Here is a 19,021-nt window from a genome sequence, read left to right on the forward strand (position 1 = left end):
TCAGGTTATCAAGGATGGTAAGGGAATTAGGACAATGCAAATTCACAAATAAAACTCTATGGCACAGGCAAATCTAGCTCCAGAAAATATCCATCTACGTAACTAGTAACAGAATCCAGAAGAGAATATCATGTACTATGAAGACAGTACAAGCATTTTTCATCTTCTCCCAGAGAAAGGAGATGTATTAATAGGTCTTCTTTCCTGTTGATTACCAGTTTGGCTCCAATAGTTTCAGTGTCTGGGTTGTATGACTGCTTTCTTATCATGATTTAGTGATTTGCTTAGCTCTTTCCTCCCTTTCTCCTGTAATGTAACTTTTGTCTTCACTTGCAGAACATCAAGTGCTTTCATCTGCTCCCACTGATATCACTGAATGATATATTTTTGTGTTCCCAATGCCTTTTCTGGTGCTTTTTTCATAGAAGTTAACTGAAGAAATGTCTCATCTTTTAAAAAAAAACAATTCAGTGCAAGTAAATAAAGTGAGAAAAGGAAAAAAAGTAGGGATAAATAAGATGGAGCCAGGGATAGGACAGGATTAGAACTTACCCACTGTACACTCCTGTATACTCACAAAAGATAGCTCATAGTTCTGCTTTGAGAAACCTCAGCAGCCAATTCAAGAAGAAAACAAGATTAGTTACATGAGCAAACTATTATAATGGCTTAGGAGAAATCCAGCTATTCTTAGTATCAAGAGGGAAGAGAAATTTATAGTCATAAGGGTCGAAAAGAGTCGGACACGACTGAAGCAACTTAGTACTCAAGCACGCCTCCACCCTATATAAGATGCTTTAAAACAATATACCTCTGACCCTCTTTCCACGTTTTGCTTTGAGTGCTCCCGGTTTGCTAACTTTTTAGTATGTACACAATAAACTTTCACTAATTACTACTTCAGCGATTCAATGGTTTCACGTCTTTGTTTGTTTGTTTTTTTTGGCCGGAACTTTTGACGATTCTAAATATAAAAAGTGAAACCATAAAAATACATTGCACAAACCGCAGTGTCAATTTAAGCCTCTCCAGCTATAGATCTCTTTGACGATAGTAGGAATTTTTTGCATTTTTTCATTCATAAGGTAGACCACGGCACGAGCAAGCCATTCTCAAAATCCCATCTCTGATCTGAGTGAAAATTCACAACGTACTATATAAAAATAAAACTCCTGAGAGTATCGAAGGATTTGCTGTTGTTCAGTCGCTTAAGTCGTATCCGGTTCTTTGCGACCCCATGGACTGCAAGTCAGGTTTCCTTGTCCTTCACATCTCCTGGAGTTTGCTCAAACTCACGTCCGTTGAGTCCGTGATGCCATCCAACCATCTCGTCCTCTGTCGTCCCCTTCTCCTGCCTTCAGGAGGATATATGCCTTCTAATTCAGAGTGGAGTCCGTGAGCCTCATTCACTTCGTGACTTGTAAGACAAAGACTCTTGTCCTGTCTGTCGAGTAACTTCGCAAATGGATACAAAATGAGACTAAAGATGGGACCCCTCTTGGCTAGAGAAGCCCTGAAAACACCGCTCAAGAATTTCTCAAGAACGCGGACCTTCCGCCTTCTCTCCGCAGCCAGGAGGCGAGTCTCCCGACACACTCAAGCCTCCACTGGGGCCTCTGAAGAAACGCCTCCCAGCTTCCCCGCACAGTGAGACCGAGGCTGCGAAGAGAGCCGCTGCCTTATTGGCTAGAGGGCGTGGCCCGCGCGGTGCTTCCTGGGAATTGTAGTCCCCGGAGCCGCGAGGGCTCGGGTCTGACGTTGGGTGTTTCCGCCGGCTGAGCTGACCGCTGCGGTAAGGAGGTGGGTGTGTCTGGAGACGGGGTGAGGGGAGTGGCGAGTGGATTCGGGTGTAGAAACCGAAGGGTCCATTAAAGAGAAGTGAAGGTTGCCGATTCGCACAAAGGTACGGACCTACTTCGAACCGCGGCGAAGAGCGCCGGGGGTGAGGGATCGCAAGTTCCACGGCCAGTCAGACACTAGCAACTGTGGCCAAGCAAGGGCTTTGGACACCTAAGTCCCGGCCTCTGCCCCTATTCCAAGGAAAGGGGCGGACTCGGACTGCTTAAACGGCTGTGGCGTTGAGTAGGGGCAGAGAGTGGCTGTGTTTCCCACCCGGCTCTAGCGTTGAAGTATCTGCGTCTGGGTGGGCGGGGAACGGCCGGGTTGCTGGAGGTGGGACTGGGATCCATCTCCCAACCGATTGGCCCACAGCCCTTCCGGGGGCGGGTCTTAGGGCGGAGCCTGGGGCGGGCACTTTCCTCCTGTGGCGAGGCAAGGACCTCCGGGATTCCTAGAGAGGACTCGGAAGTGCTCTCGTGGGGGGCGGGGGTGGGATTTCTGGCTCTACCCCGCTGGTCAGGAAAGCTTGGACATGCTTACTTCCGGCGAGGAAGTGTTGTGAAGTGTCGGCTTCGGCTTTTCTCTCCGTCTGTAAGAAGAAACCCGTCTTTCCCCACCCTTGGCTGCGGGCGCTTGGTCTTCCAGGAGAGCTCCCAGGGACGGGGGCCTTGAGCAAAAGGAATGGCCTTTGTGTCCAGTTGAGGGTCCTGTCCCTAACCTTGACCAGGCTGGTTTCCGTGGCTCGGGGGTCAGGGGCGATGTTGCGCAATCCAGGTGCAAAATCTGTACTTAAAACCCTGGTTCTCTTCGGGACCCATGAAATCTCCCGTTGGTCAATCAAGCTCTTATGGCTTGAGGGACAAGACCAACTTTGACCACTGTAACGTTTTTGACCTCTGTTCCGACTTAAGTTTGGCTTGTGGTAGAGAGAAGGAGCGGCTGCGTCTGGACTAGTTAGTAAGTCGTCCTACTATTTATATGAATTATAACGTTCTTCACCACTAAAATTGTATTTGATGAAGCCATAGGTCAGATTTTTATTGCTCTCCTGTACACTTTTTAAATATTAGAAATATTCTGTGTTGATCATTTTGTGGGTGAAGTGATAGCTGTTTTGTAGTACACGTTGTGGTCAGTTACTCTGCTGCATGGTCATCTTTAGGATAGATGACCTCTTTGTCATCTCTTTGATAATAACGATTTCCAATATATCAGTAGGTTGCATAGTAATGAAAGTGTCCTTCAGAAGATCTCAGAGAGCAGAGAAACGGATTCGAGTACTGTAACCCAGTTTACCTGGAGCGAGATCCCGCTGAGTTGGAATGATAATGACAGGATCTGGGGAAGTTATAGACCTAGACCCTCCCTCGGAGACTTCACCAGAGCAAGAAGACCTTCTGATAGTGAAGGTGGAAGAAGAAGATTGCACCTGGATGCAGGAGTACAGTCCGCCGGTGTTCGAGACTTTTTATCAGCGCTTCAAGCACTTCCAGTACCACGAGGCGTCAGGCCCCCGGGAGGCCCTCAGCCAGCTCCGGGTGCTCTGCTGTGAGTGGCTGCGGCCGGAGCTACACACCAAGGAGCAGATCCTGGAGCTACTGGTGCTGGAGCAGTTCCTGACCATCCTGCCTGAAGAGTTCCAGACCTGGGTGAGAGAGCATCACCCGGAAAGCGGAGAGGAGGCTGTGGCCATGGTAGAAAATATACAAAGAGAACTAGAGGAACGTCAGCAACAGGTGAGTGAAAGAGGAGGCCTTAGACCAATGAGGAAGGAGAGGAAGAGAGTTCAGGAGCAGCTGAGCAGGGGTGAGGTCTTGAGCGCCCTGGTGCTTCATTCATATTCTTTTGTTCTCCTGGGATTAGGTCCACTGTGGAGATTTCCTGCCACTCCAGCAAAGAGAAGCAGTATCCATGTGTTAATCTGGAGAAGAGAGTCTGCGATTTTGTTTGTTTTAAATTACCCTGTTTGTTTTTTGAGTGACATGATACAAAATTCAAAAAGTGCATAAGGTTGTAATGAAAAGTAAGTGCCCCTCCCACCCCTAACTCCCCAGCTGCCTGAGTTCTCACCAGAAGCAACCATTGTCCCATGATACTTGTCTGTCCTTACAGAGGTACACTGTATTCTGTATATTGTTAGCGTCTACGTGTATGATGTTTTAAAAAAAAACACAAATGTTTTTTACATCACCTTGTACTTCTGCCTCTTGCTTTTTTTTCTCTTTAAAATGTATTTCCTGCTCTTTAAAAACTTTTTTGTTTGACTGTGTTGGGTCTTCACTGGAGCACACGGGATCTTTTAGTTGTGCATGGACTCTCTAGTTGTGTGATGTGGCCTCCAGATAGTGTGGGCTTAAGTAGTTGTGCCCGGTCTTAGTTGCTCCTTGGCATGTGGGATCTTAGTTCCCGGACAAGGGATTGAACCCATGTCCCTTGCATTGCATGACAGATTCTTTAACCACTGGGCCACCAGGGAAGTCCAGCTTTTTTTCTTATAGTGTATCCTGGCTTGTTCTATGTCAGTACATAGAGTGCTGCCTCACTCTTTGAAACTGCATTGTGTTCCATTGTATGGATGTACAATAATTTAAGGCTATTTAAGTTGTTCCTTTAGACTGTCTCTGAATCTTTAACAAACTTTGCTACCACGAATATCCTTTCCATCCATCATTAGTTGTAGAATCAAAACTGAGAAGTCCGTTGTTGACTCAGAGGCCATACGCATCTGTAGTCTGGATAGTTGTTGACAGATTGCCCTCTGTGGAGGTTATACCAATTTATATCCCCAGCAGCCGTGTATCAGAGAAGTTTTTTGCTCAAAGCCTGGTATCACAGTGTTATCCAACTTTGAGATTGTTGCCAATCTGAAAGACGCAGTATTCCATTTGCAAGTTTACCATGCATTTTTTTCTTACTATGAGTGAGCTTGATCGCTGTACATATTTTAAAAGGCTGTGCATATACCCTTTTTTGTGAACTCTCTGTTTATATTCACCTATTAGAAAAAGCAAGCACTGGATCTGCCATCTGAGTTGCAAGAGTTATTTCCTCCTTTTGTTGTTTGTCATTGCTTATGGAGATTTTTTTGCTTTGCTGGTTTTTCTTTTTCCTTTTTATGCAGTCAGTTTAAATCTTTTAATTTATGATTTCTGGATTTTGTACCATAGTTAGAAAGGCTGTCTCTGCTACAGTATTATAAGAAACCTTTCTCATTGTTTCTTCTCCATTGTGTGTTATTGTTTTTGTTTGACCCTTTGACATGATTGATCTTTCTGGAATTCATTTTGCAGTGGTGTGTTTGCGGTGTTTATAGCTCGGTTTTTTTTCCCAGATGTCTGTCAAGTTGTCCCAGCAAGCAATCCCTTTTTTTCCTTGTCTGATTAAAATGTCGTCTTTATTAAATACCAAATTTTTCCATGTATTTGGGTCCATTTCTGTTCTTTTTATTCTATTTTATTGTCTTACTGTCTGTTCACATATCAGTATTTTAATTATTTGAGCTCTGCAAAGTGTTTTGGTATTCAATAGGTCTGCCCTTCTCCCTTCCAAATTTTTTTTCCCAATGTTTTCTTTTTTCCATGTGAACTTTAGAATACTTACCTTCTACCACCCCAAAAATCCTATTGATATTTTTGTTGGGATGGCCTGAAATCAAATGTTCATTTAAGGGAAGATCTGTATCTTTACGTTGTTCTTCTTCTCTTCCTTTGTCATTTCTTACCCTTTCTTACTCATTTATCACCTGACTTTCTACTTCCCTCCTGTTGCCCACATTCTCTGAAACATTAATTTTTCTTTTTTGATAGCAAAGAAACAAAAATTATGGGATCCTAGGTCTATGAGTTTGAAGCTAGAGAAGCTGCCTCATTCTTCATAGCCATTGCCCTTCATTGTACAGGACCAGCCTCTTTCTTCTTCTCTTCTGGGTCAGGGTGTTTCAGAACCTTCAGGTGTCAGTGTTCCAGAGCATCCTCAGGTTCTTCAGATCGTGGGCTGGCTCACCCCACGAGGCAAGGGGGCAGCAAAGGGGGCTACAGTAGACCCTCTGCCAGACCCTGCAGCTGAGCTGAATGTTTGTCTTGCAAACAGGAGTGTTTGAATCTTTTTATTGCTTCTGTTAGGACAGGAAGTAAAGATTCTTGGTGCCATTTGGTTATTCCTTTGGTGCCTGAAATGGTAAAGAGTCTGCCTGCAATGCAGGAAACCTGGGTTCAGTCCCTGGGTTGGGAAGATCCCCTGGAGAAGGGAATGGCTACCCACTCCAGTATTCTTGCCTGGAGAATACCATGGACAGAGGATCCTGGTAGGCTACAGTCCATGGGGTCTTTAAGAGTCAGACAAGACTGAGTAAGTAACACTAACTCAAGACTGAGTTAGTAACACTAACATTGACTTGCGGACAAACTTTACCCTACTCTTTTATAGTAATAAATATTCAAAATCCTAGTTTAAAGCAAAAAGCATTTTTATTTATTTTAAAAATACCTATTTGGCTGTGCTGGGTCTTAGCTGCGGCATATGATATCTTTAACTGTGGCATGTGGGGTCTAGTTCCCTGACCCGGGCTCAAACCTGGGCCCTGCATGCTGGGAGTGCAGAATCGTAGCCTCTGGACCACCAGCGAAGTCCCCCAAGAGCGTTTTTAAATGGAGGATTTACAGCAGGTATTACACATCGACCTCTGTCATTGCGACATGCACCCCATCTGTGAAAGGAACACTCAGATCACTTCTGGGTGGGAATCAGGGATTTGAGGCCCAGAGGTGCGGGTTTTCCTAAGAGCCTGCTCAGCTCACTGTGTTTGCCTTTGTCCCTTCCTGCCCTTTGTATCCCCGACATTGCTCCTCATCTTTATCTCCAGGTAGTTCTTGTCTCTGGCAAGCCTTTTCCCAGGCTGTATCCTCTGTCCCTCCTCCTGGGTTTCTCTGTCTGCTTCTCAGGGGACCTCTGGGGCTGCTTCGCTTCTCTGGTCCCCAGGTACCCTTTGACCTACTTGGCATTTTCTTCACTTGCCTGAGCAGGTCCGAAAGGAGACACACACTTCCATGCAGAGTCATATTTGCCACAACTGTGTTGCAGCCGTCTCTTTTTTTTTTCCCCTTTCTTTTTTTTTTAAACTCTGCTTGTCCTCTCTGTCTTGGAGCAGCCTTTTTTTTTTTTTTTTTTCCTTTCTGGCTTTGCAGCATGTAGGATTTTAGTTCCCTGACCAGGGGGCGAACCCTCACCCCTGCATCGGAAGTGCAGAATCTTAACCTCTGGACCCCCAGGGAAGTCCCTAGCCACCTCTTAATGTAATTCCTGTGCTGTGTTTTGTCAGGACCAGGAGGGTTAAAATTGAAAGTGCTTTTGAAACATAAGGGAAGGTGAGAGGCGAGGAGAGCAATTCTATCTCAAAACAGGATCTGATTACCTGCTTCGATGCCATTGAGCTAGTACTTTCCAGAAGAGACAGATTGTAGAGAGACTGGCTATGGATATCCTAAGGTTGTGTAAGAGCAGAAAGATACACACCAGTCATGCACTAGCCCCAGTCTTGGCATTTGTCTGTCCCACTTGAACCTGGTCTTCTGGGTCTCTGAGTGTGATTGTTGAGTCCTGTATTGATCTTTCCAAGCTCATTTCTCTTTTTTTTCCCACTTGACTAAACTTGGCCAACTCTGGCTTTCTGCCTGACGGTCTTTGAGTATGTCACTCTGTCTGCCTGGGTCACTCCTCACTTTTCTCCTGGCTGACTCCTTTCATCCTCCAAGTGTTGCCTTCAGTGACCCCTCCTCAGAAAAGCCTTCGTTGGCTACCCAGTCTAACATAGGTCTCATCTGTTCTGCCTCACGGCCTCACATTCTTCTCCTTTCTGACATGTAACACAGCTTATAATTGTGTATTTATTTGTGTGTCAGTGTATTTAATGGAAGTTGTCTTCAACTAGACATAGGCCATGTTTATTCAGCCACTGTGTAATTAGTCCCGGATGGTTGTAGACACACAGGTAATACTTGGGCAAGGAGTGAATGAAAGAAGAACGTGAACTTGCTGGGCTCTTTCTTCAGTTCAGTTCACTTTAGTTGCTTAGTTGTGTCCGACTCTTTGCGACCCCCTGGACTGCAGCACGCCAGCCCTCCCTGTCTATCACCAACTCTTGGAGTTTACTCAGACTCACGTCCGTTGAGTCAGTGATGCCATCCAACCATCTCATCCTCTGTCGTCCCCTTCTCCCGCCTTCAGTCTTTCCTAGCATCAGGGTCTTTTCAAATGAATCAGTTCTTCACATCAGGTGGCCAAAGTATTGGAGTTTCAGCTTCAACATTAGTCCTTCCAATGAATATTCAGGACTGATTTCCTTTAGGATGGACTGGTTGGATCTCCTTGCAGTCCAAGGGACTCTCAAGAGTCTGCTCCAACACCACAGTTCAAAAGCATCGATTCTTAGGCACTCAGCTTTCTTTATATGTATGGATATAGTCATATCCATACATGACTACTGGAAAAATAGCCTTCACTAGACAGACCTTTGTTGGCAAAGTAATGTCTCTGCTTTTGAATATGCTGTCTAAGTTGGTCATAACTTTTCTTCCAAGGAGTAAGTGTCTTTTAATTTCATGGCTGCAGTCACCATCTGCAGTGATTTTGGAACCCAAGAAAATAAAGTCTGTCACTGTTTCCACTGTTTACCCATCTATATCTCATGAAGTGATGGGACCAGATGCCCTGATCTTCGTTTTCTGAATGTTGAGCTTTAAGCCAACTTTTTCACTCTCCTCTTTCACTTTCATCAAGAGGCTCTTTAGTTCTTCGCTTTCTGCCATGAGGGTGGTGTCATCTGTATATCTGACTCTTTCTTAGCCCTTCCTGTAACATGCTGATTAATGTGGTTGTGATTGGCAGATTGTGGCGTGTCCTGAAGGGCTTCCTCCGAAGAGCGTGCCACCTGGAGCTGGGCCCGAGTCCTTCAGTCACCAGCTTCTGCCTGTGGATCCCCAGGCCGAACATGAGCCACAGGAGCCTCGTCTTCTGGAGGAAGACGGTTAGAATCTGGGCTTCCGTGGGATGGGTGTGGGCATCCTGGCTGTGTGGGTAAGCTGTTTTGTAGCGAGAGACTTAGGTCTGGGCAGCCTCTCCGCAGTTAGCATCATCTGGAGGTTGGGAAGGGTGGGGGCGGGGAATCGAGTCCTTGGTCAGCTTGGAGGCCGGCTAGGAGCTGTACTAATATCCAGGGCCATGTGAAACCTATATTGTGGCTGAAGACAAGTCTAAGTACAGGTACTGTTAAAAGATCTAGAAGTCTTTTATGAAAGTATCATTGTGGTTTTGCAATGGTTTTCCAGCTCCCCCTCATTCATTTTGTTGTCCTAAGGCTCATGTTGACAAAGCCCTCCAGTTCCTAACTGCACTTCTGGCTGTTTGGCCGTTCATGTGAAAACTGATTTTAAGCTGTGTTTCACAAGGACCTTTAGAGCATCTGACCTCTCTTTCTCTCCTTCAATCCCTCTCACCCTCACCTCATTGTTACTAACCTCTATGAGACACGTCAAGGAGGAAAAGTGCATACCTAGTATCTCATTTATGAGGATATATGTCCACAAGTCTGTCATCTCTAATCAGAATCTCTTGATATGGGATATAGTTTCTTTCTTTTTTTATTTGGCTAAGCCCTGTTGCCTATGGGATCCTTGTACTCCAACCAGGGATCGAACCCATGTTCCCTGCATTGGAAACACAGAGTTTTAACCACTGGACCATCAAGGAAGTCCCTGGATATATTTTAGAATTTAGAATTTTTAAGATTTAGTAAGATGATCTGATTTATGTACCATCCGGATTGGAGGTGGGACCCCATATTGGTTGTGTTGTTTAGTTGCTAAGTCATGTCCAACTCTTTTGTGTTGCTTCTCTTTTCTGCCCTATTGGCCAGACCCAGCCAGTTTGCTTATTCTAACAGAAAATACTGGATTGGGTGGTTGGTTTGACGCTCTGGGGCAGGCTGCACCCTCATGCCTTTGATAGCACTGAGGGCTAGTTTTCTGTCCCTGGGACTCATTTGAGCTTGAGAGGGCCAAGGTCATTTTCTTAAAAGCTAGAAACAGTGGGTTTCACAGGAACTTCAAAAAATATGAGTGGACTTATTTAGGATGTAGTTATTCTAATTATTCCAGTTATATTGGAAAGTAGTCTATATTCATAATTACTGCTTCAGTATAGACTATGTTTATCCCTTTCTTTCACGTCTCATTTTGACTCTAGCCACACTGCTGGGTTCAGATCCAACTCTGTTTCTGGCTTTCATCTCTAACCATTGTCTCCTCTTTTTTGAGTCTCTGCTCATCTTCCTAGTCCTTGGACACAAGCAGGCTCCATATGCATATGTTAATACATCTCTAGGACCTGGGACACCACAGGAAGGTCTGAGTCAACAGGTGAAAGGTTGATAGCAGGTGGATCTGTCCAGGTCAGGGTGCACGAGGCAGGTCCGGATGCACCATGAATCTCAGACAAAGGAGCAGCAGAGGTGACCGCAGAGGGTCAGATGGTCACCAGGATCTAGAGACCAGACTCTCCAGGCGTTGCACGTGTGGGTCACTGTACTGGGAAGGCACCTCTATCCCACCTCGGTCCATCCCACCCCTCCTTCCAGAGTCACTTCCTGCTGAAAGGCTTTCCTGCTGCTCCCACCTCCTGCTGTCCACTCTGCAGATGCCCCCACTCTGTTCCTGCTGGAACTTGGGTGAACCTTGAGGATAATGCTCTCTGCCCTGTGCTGGCAGTAAGGCTTCCAGTCAGCCCTGCCCATCAGACAGTGAGGTTTCGGAAGGCAAGATTTACTTTATCTGCCTGTTCTCATAACACACAGAGTAGACTTACTTGTAGACCAACTAGGACGCAAACTAGTCGGCTGTCTATAAACCAACCACAGTCATGTTTTGAAGGGAGTGTGGACTAAGGCCTTGCTGATGATCCAAGTGTGGTCCCAAGAGCGGCAGTGCCAGCATCACCTTCTGGCTAGTTAGAAATGCACAATATGGGGAACACCCTGTTACCCTTGAGGCAGAATCTGCCCTGTGCCAAGACCCCTAGGTGATGTGTTTGCACCTTAAAGCTCGAGAAGCCCTGGGCTCTTGGCGGTGCTTCAGCTTCATGGCAGATGTGGGCCTGTGGAGATTCTTCGAGGTGATGAGGTCTGACCTTGGCAGGGCAGAGAGCATCCTTTCTAGGGGAATGGTCCCATCCCCAGTCAGCAGCGGGACTATCTACACTCTATCCAGAGTGTAGAATGTCTTGACGGGCAAGCAGAAGAATGTGGCCTCAGTGCCACAGGGCACCATGGTGGTTTCTTGAGAAAAAGCAGAACATCATGGCAGTCGGAACTGGGCAGAGATTCTCACAGACTCCTCTTTTTCTCCCCTCTCAGTGCTTCCTGCTCTCCAAGTTTCCTCCCTTCCCCTGAAGGACAGCCAGGAGCTGACAGCCTCTCTCCTCTCCACTGGGTCCCAGGTGAGCCGGCGTCCCTGTGCTCATGTCAAGGGACCACGTCGGTTCTTGGGCATGTAGCTGCCTTAAGCCTGACTGTATCAGGGTTCTATCTCTTTAACCAGAGACGGGGCTCGTCTGGGTTTGTGGTCACTGTCTTTTCCTGTTCCGCTCCCCCCACCCTCCGTGAAGCACAGTCCCTCCCCTCTGAGCCTAGGGAATAGAGATTTAGTGGCGATCTCGTGTTTCAGAAGTTGGTGAAAATTGAAGATGTGGCTGACGTGGCTGTGTCCTTCATCCTGGAAGAATGGGGACATTTGGACCAGTCTCAGAAGTCCCTCTATAGGAATGACCGGAAGGAGAATTACGGGAGTATGACTTCCATGGGTAAGAATGATTTCGTTTGTGTGGTGTAGGACATCTTCATTTTGTTATCCATAAAGACTATTTCTAGCATGTCCAGTAAAAGCATGCCTGTTATATTTATTTATTTAAATTTTATTTTATATCGGATATAGTTGGTTAACAGTGTCGTGTTAGTTTCGGGTGTACAGCACAGTGGTGGTTATACACGTACGCATGTAATTGCTATGACTTTGGTTATTTTGTTTTTCTGTGAGAGTAAATCAGCTTTCTCTGTCTCTCTCTCTCTCTTTTTTTCTTATTCAGCTTATTCTGATTATTTCCATCATAGTAAGAGTATGATTGGAGTAGGAAATGGCAACCCACTCCAGTATTCTTGTCTGGAAGATTCCATGGACAGAGGAGCCTGGCGGGCTACAGTCCATGGAGTTGTAAAGAATTGGACATGTCGGAGCATGCCAGGAGAACAATGGAGAACTGATAGTGCTTTGGGGATAGTATTTGCAATTGGGCAAATATTATGTTTAGCTTAAAACTACAAAATTGGATCTTAATAGATTTGTAGTAGTGATCATTCTCTGTTCCTTGACAAATTGAGTCCTTGTTAACTGGGTAATTCTCATTTGAGGAGCATCTCAGACTTTGCCGAATAACCGTTTGGTGAAGTAGTTATTAGAATTTTTCAGTAGCATTCTTCTTTTTCTTCCCCCTCATGTATGGTTGGCTAGTTCACTCCATTGGGCTTCCCTGATGGCTCAGACGGTACAGAATCTGCCTGCAGTGCCAGAGACCTGGGTTCAATCCCTGGGTTGGGAAGATGCCCTGGAGGAGGGTGTGGCAACCCACTCCAGTATTCTTGCCTGGAGAATCCCCATGGACAGAGGAGCCTGGCGGGCTACAGTCCACAGGGTCGCAAAGAGTTGGACATGACTGAGCAACTAAGCACAGCACAGCACATGCGTGGATGGCTCACTCACTCCATTGCTATTCTCAGATCACTCGTACCTGTGTTACATTCGCCTTGGCATCTGCATTTCACATGTCTTATTCCTTCTTGAATTTTGTGCCCCAGGTGAGATTTTCAACCTATTTCTAAGTTAATGATCTTGGAAACTAATATTTGGCTGTGCTGCCTGGAGCAATTATAGAATACCTCAGCACTATGGTAAATATTTTGAAGCTTATGGCTTGTAGCCTCTTTTGAATGAATTCTTTTGGAAGAGTACTGTCAGGCACGCTGGTGGACTTTAGATGGAATCCATCCACTATAAGCCCAAATTTCTTTTGAAAAGCATTATCCCAGTTTACATTGTCTGAGGGTTTAGTGCACTCACAGGCTTTTATTTAAAAAGGAACATTTCCTACTGCTCTTTCAGATTTTCTATTTCCTTTATTACTATTGATACATATTTGTATTTTCTTTGAGTTATTTGCACATGCCCTTTGCTTACTTGTCTATTGGGATCTTAGTGGTAGTCTCAAGGAATTGGTTATGTAGTATAAATATTATATTCAATGCAAATTTCTTTCGTTCCCTACTTTTAAAATTAATTTCTTGGTCTAATTTGAGTCAGTATTGTTTTATCTTTTTCAATCACTTTATAGGTATTTAATGGGTTTCAGAGTTGCAGAACTTGGCACACTTCTTCTGCATATTATTTTCCAAGCTGTTTTGAATTCCTTTTTTTTTTTTAGTTAGTTAATTCATTCATTGTTTGGCTGTGCTGGGTCTTCATTGCCATGTAGGCTTTTCTCTAGTTGCTGCTCTCCAGTTGTGGTGTGTGGGCTTCTCACTGCAGTAGCTTCTCTCATTGCAGAGCACGGGCTCGAGGGCACAGGCTCAGTAGCCTGTGGGATGTGGGATCTTCCTGGACCAGGATCAAACATTTTGATATAGCTGTTGAGAAGAATGAGTAGGAAACTAGCCAACCTTAGAAACACAGGATGCCAGACAGGGTGCCAGGAAGGTTTTATATAATGTTTGAAAACAATTTTTCTCTTTACAAAAAATCTTTTTAGAAAGTTCTCAATGGGCTATGATCTATCTCTCTAGCCTTTAAAGAAACATTCCTATTTTTGTTAACCACTGAAAGTTTATCTTTGCAGACTCTATTAAATTCCCATGTTTTGAGTGAAATACGTGTTGCTGATCCAGTTACACAGGGAATGGACTGCAGCCTTTTAAGTGTCTCTTTCATCAACGACCACCTAATGGTGACCTAGCTCTCAACAATCGTAAGGCCTCTCCGGGTGTAGAAAGAATGCTTTTTTTCCTTGAGACTGATTCACACCAAACTGAGATTCTTTGGGGACTGAAAAAGCTAGAGAGATCCTTTTTCTTCTCCAGGCTGTGAATGAATAGGAAGGGGAAGGTGAGGACTGGGTTAGCAACATCACCCAGCATCAGATTTTACTGAGAATAGTTAACATAGCACAGGTGTTCACAAACAGCTACTGGACGGAAGTCCTGTACCAAGAGGAAGTCATTGTCTGACTGCTCTTCCAATCTCATCCCATTGATCCATTCCTGCTGGCTCTGTCTTCCCTTTCCTACCTCAGTTTCCAACTTCATTGATCCTCATCCCATGTCTGTATTGTGAAGTCATTTTGCAGATGGCTTTACAAAGTTGTGCCTTGCTTGCACTTGTTGGTTTCATGTAGTTTTCTTCTATTCCTGAATGCAGGGAGTAAGCTAACGTTTTCATTTTCCCTCTGTCATCTCAGATTATGAGTCCAGAAACGACAACATGGAACTCACAGTAAAGCAGATTTCTGATGAAGCTGAGTCATCCTGGATGACTTCAGGAGGCCCTGAGAGAATTATTCCCCCGAGTCAAGAGTTTGGAGAAGTTAGCGACCTTCACAGCATGGTAGAAAGGTGGCAGGTCCACCCGCCAGTGGGGAGATCAAGGCAGACCCCTCCCCAGAAGAGAGAGCTCAGGGCTATCACCGACGTGACCCGGAAGCCACCCACCAGCGGCGAGAGGGGGCACAGGTGTAATGACTGCGGGAAGTTCTTCCTGCAGGCCTCCAACTTCATCCAGCACCGGCGAATCCACACGGGTGAGAAGCCCTTCAAGTGCGGCGAGTGTGGGAAGAGCTACAACCAGCGAGTGCACCTCACCCAGCACCAGCGTGTCCACACCGGCGAGAAGCCCTACACGTGCCAGGTGTGCGGCAAGGCCTTCCGCGTCAGCTCCCACCTGGTCCAGCATCACAGCGTGCACAGCGGTGAGCGGCCCTACGGCTGCCCTGAGTGCGGGAAGAGCTTCGGGCGCCACTCGCACCTGATCGAGCACCTCAAGCGCCACTTCAGAGAGAAATCCCAAAGATGTAGGTGTGAGCAGTTGGTCTTCGGAGCGTAAACAATGCAGGAATTGTTTTATCAGCTTAGAACCATCGGACAGACGGTGTGGGGATGGTGGCAGCTGTAGTAGGCAGGGACGGAGAGTTACCCTCTGTTTTATTATCACTTGTACTGTATGGTTTTTTAAATATTTATTTGGCTGCTCTGGGTCTTAGTTGTGCGTTTGAACTCTCAGTCTCAGCATGGGGGGTTTAGTTCCATGGCCAGGGACTGAATCTGGCCCCCTGCATTGGGAGTGCAGAGTCTTAGCCACTGGACCACCAGGGAACTCCCGACAACATTTCTTCTGGCTCATTTCTCTTTTTTCCTGGCTCCTAATTGGATATTCTTCCAACTCCATGTCCCCCTCATATACCTTTGCTTCCCATTCTTCAGGTCTTCATCAGTTCTCACCATCTAGTTGTGTATCTTTGTTCTGTCTCATTCTCTCTCCATGACTCATATTGGGGTGAGGATCCCTTCCACATTTCCTACCGCCTCTCCTATGTCAGAATTCCTTTCTCTCCTCTCTGTGTAATAACGTGTTTGGCTTTTCCCTATGACTATCTGTCCTCAGTCTTTCTCATCACCCTCCAAAGTAAGCTCTCTATCTTGTTCACTGAACAGACACCAAAACACACACATGCTCCCCTCCTCCTGTTACATTACTCCTCCATTACTTCTGTTACATCATAGTTTCATTTGATTATCCTCTTTATCCTTTTCTTCTGTAAAAGGACCGATAACATTTTCATTTCCTCTTGACTTTTGCAGGTGGCAATAGAAGAAGTAAGAATACAAAACTGAATGTTAAGAAGAAAATTTCAGAGTTTTCAGAAGCGGACATGGAACCCACAGGTAGACTCCAAAGAAATGTGTCTCCAGTTCAAGATTTTGGAGAAGGCCACGAGCACCAGGGCAAGTTGGAGAGAAAGCAGGGAATGCCCATGAAAGAGATACTAGGACAGCCCTCTTCAAAGAGGATGAATTTCAGCGAAGTCACCTACGCCCACAAAAAGCCCTCCACCGGAGAGAGACCCCATAAATGTAACGAATGCGGGAAGAGCTTTATTCAGAGCGCACATCTTATCCAGCATCAGCGAATACACACTGGGGAGAAACCATTTAGGTGCGACGAGTGTGGGAAAAGCTACAATCAACGTGTGCACCTGACTCAGCATCAGCGGGTCCACACTGGGGAGAAGCCCTACACCTGCCCCTTGTGTGGGAAAGCCTTTAGAGTGAGGTCCCACCTGGTTCAACATCAGAGTGTGCACAGCGGGGAGAGGCCCTTCAAGTGTAATGAGTGTGGGAAAGGCTTTGGGAGACGTTCACACCTTGCTGGGCATCTGAGGCTCCACTCAAGAGAGAAGTCCCACCAGTGTCATGAATGCGGAGAAGTCTTTTTTCAGTACGTTAGCCTCATTGAACATCAGGTGCTCCACATGGGCCAGAAAAATGAACAGAATGGTGTTTGCGAGGAAGCATACAGCTGGAACTTAACAGTGATCGAAGATAAGAAGATTGAGTTGCAAGAGCAGCCTTATAAGTGTGACGTGTGTGGCAAAGCCTTTCATTATAGTTCAGACCTCATTCAGCATTACAGAACTCATACCGCAGAGAAAACCTATAAATGTGATCTGTGTGGAGAAAGCATCGGCCAGTGTCCCCACATCAAACAACATCATAAAAGCTATTCCAGCCTGAAAGCCCATCAGTGTAATGAATGTGGCAGAGGCTTTGCTCTGCAGTCACATCTCAATCAACATCAGAGGATCCACACTGGTGAGAAACCCTTTCAGTGTAAAGAATGCGGCATGAGTTTCAGTTGGAGTTGTAGCCTCTTTAAACATCTGAGAAGTCACGAGAGGACAGATCCCATAAAGACCTGAAGTGTCTAGAGGTTCCTATCATAGAACAGCTCTTACACAATTTTAGAGACGCCTTTCTGAAGAGTAACCCTATTCCTATAACTAATGTAGTCACAACCTCAAGCATCTTCTTCAGCGTAGCCATCAAACGTACCACATATGTTGAGATCCTTCAGTTAGAACTTAGGACACTGGAGCATCCACAGCAAGTACAGATCTGCTTTCCCACTGGGAAATGCTTTCATTTACATCTTCATGTGCGAGAGTCTAGATGAAAGAGAACGATACAGTGGGTGGGGGGAAGCCTTCAGAAGGCACTCATTCTTCACATGAATCTAAGAACATTGACACTGGGAGAAGCCTCATGAACTCAGAAATAAACTTCATTTGTAGTTTCTGCATTGACAGCTAATCTATTCAGGGAAGAGCACACTGAAAGAGAGAAATTTCAGCATGATCTTGGTGTTGGTATCTCAGCAACGAACCTTAGCGGTAATGCCAGCCACTGGAATGCTCCAGGTGTCATTCCCATCTTGAGTATTTTAAAACCTTTGGAAATAAATTGATTTTTAAAGTATTTATATCTGGGCAAAAACGAGGTTCAGAGGCTGGATGGTATGTGTTCTTACTGCCTTATTCAGTCAACAAATTCTCCATGAAACACACTCTACCTTTTTGTTTTGTCTTTGATTCTCCTGGCACCACAGTTAGCTAGTAGAAGAGAAGTTATGTTTGTAAATTCAAGAGAAACTGTTGGTCTGTCACGTCTTAGGGAGAGGGGAGTGGGACCTTTGGGTAATAGAGCTGACAGGCCAGGCTGTGGACTGGTTTTTACTCTGTTACCAAACAAATGAGGGTGGCTTTATCCACAGAAGGAGTTGGACCAAATTGAATTGAGAATTGAGTTGTGGTCCAAGCAGTATGTGTGCCAACTCCCAGTTGCCCTGAGATGGATCTCCCCCATAAGATAGTGGATAAAGAATGAGTTTCAACTTGGGTTGCCACTAGATTTGAAAGTAAACATTCATAGAAGCAGGGAGGTCCTGGTCTGGTGTGCCCTGCCTTTCGGAAAGCTCTCAGAAGGAGTGGTGGGGAAAAGATGATGACATGGAAGAGGGTTAACTGGAACATGTTTGCTAGAGAGATGGTGAGAGGCTTTGGGGCACCGCTGAAGTCCTGCTTCTGCTGATGGCCTGAATTACAATAAACACCTAATGAATACCTGTTCATTGTGTGTGTGTGCACTCGTGCCCAGGCCAGGTCCCCTTTACCAGGCTGCCATACCTGTCTCCCAGCTGCTCTTGAGTTTTGGCCGCCAGGTGCTCACAGCTCGCCCAGTTCTCTGGAGGCTCAGGTGAAGAGAGCTGCCCCACCTAGGAGTCAGCTGCCCGCCCCTCCCAGCCAATGACTGGCTGATACAGGGTTCAGTTCAGTTGAGTTCAGTCGCTCAGTCGTGTCTGACTCTTTGCGACCCCATGAATCACAGCACGCCAGGCCTCCCTGTCCATCACCAACTCCCGGAGTTCACCCAGACTCACGTCCATCGAGTCAGTGATGCCATCCAGCCATCTCATCCTCTGTCGTCCCCTTCTCCTCCTGCCCCCAATCCCTCCCAGCATCAGAGTCTTTTCCAATGAGTCAACTCTTCGCATCAGGTGGCCAAAGGACTGGAGTTTCAGCTTTAGTATCATTCCTTCCAAAGAAATCCCAGGGCTGATCTCCTTCAGAATGGACTCGTTGGATCTCCTTGCAGTCCAAGGGGACTCTCAAGAGTCTTCTCCAACACCACAGTTCAAAAGCATCAATTCTTCGGCGCTCAGCCTTCTTCACAGTCCAACTCTCACATCCATACATGACCACAGGAAAAACCATAGCCTTGACTAGACGGACCTTTGTTGGCAAAGTAATGTCTCTGCTTTTGAATATGCAATCTAGGTTGGTCATAACTTTCCTTCCAAGGAGTAAGCATCTTTTAATTTCATGGCTACAGTCACTATCTGCAGTGATTTTGGAGCCCAGAAAAATAAAGTCTGACACTGTTTCCACTGTTTGCCCATCTATTTCCCATGAAGTGATGGGACCAGATGCCATGATCTTCGTTTTCTGAATGTTGAGCTTTAAGCCAACTTTTTCACTCTCC

At 45.8% G+C, this 19,021-nt stretch overlaps 1 protein-coding gene across 15 annotated transcripts; it reads left to right on the forward strand.

Annotated features, from left to right (window-relative positions):
- Positions 1 to 1,680: 1,680 nt before the first annotated feature.
- On the forward strand, positions 1,681 to 18,108 carry ZKSCAN5 (zinc finger with KRAB and SCAN domains 5). Of its 15 annotated transcripts, none has more exons than XM_086373996.1 (7): positions 1,681 to 1,792; positions 3,058 to 3,575; positions 8,722 to 8,860; positions 11,243 to 11,325; positions 11,553 to 11,688; positions 14,389 to 14,997; positions 15,785 to 18,108. In XM_086373996.1, exons 2-7 carry the CDS (start codon positions 3,162 to 3,164, stop codon positions 16,900 to 16,902), a joined length of 2,499 nt encoding a protein of 832 aa, XP_086230122.1. In that variant the 5' UTR covers positions 1,681 to 1,792; positions 3,058 to 3,161; the 3' UTR covers positions 16,903 to 18,108. The 15 variants fall into 15 exon arrangements, with proteins under 15 accessions (XP_086230122.1, XP_086230128.1, XP_086230126.1 ...); XM_086374002.1 differs by having other exon boundaries at positions 11,556 to 11,688; XM_086374000.1 differs by having other exon boundaries at positions 1,708 to 1,800.
- The last annotated feature ends 913 nt before the right edge of the window (positions 18,109 to 19,021 follow it).

Source organism: Bos grunniens, chromosome 25, assembly GCF_055505025.1.
Source record: "Bos grunniens cultivar Pamir isolate PY7600 chromosome 25, Bosgru_T2T1.0, whole genome shotgun sequence".
Taxonomy (NCBI): Eukaryota; Metazoa; Chordata; class Mammalia; order Artiodactyla; family Bovidae; genus Bos; species Bos grunniens.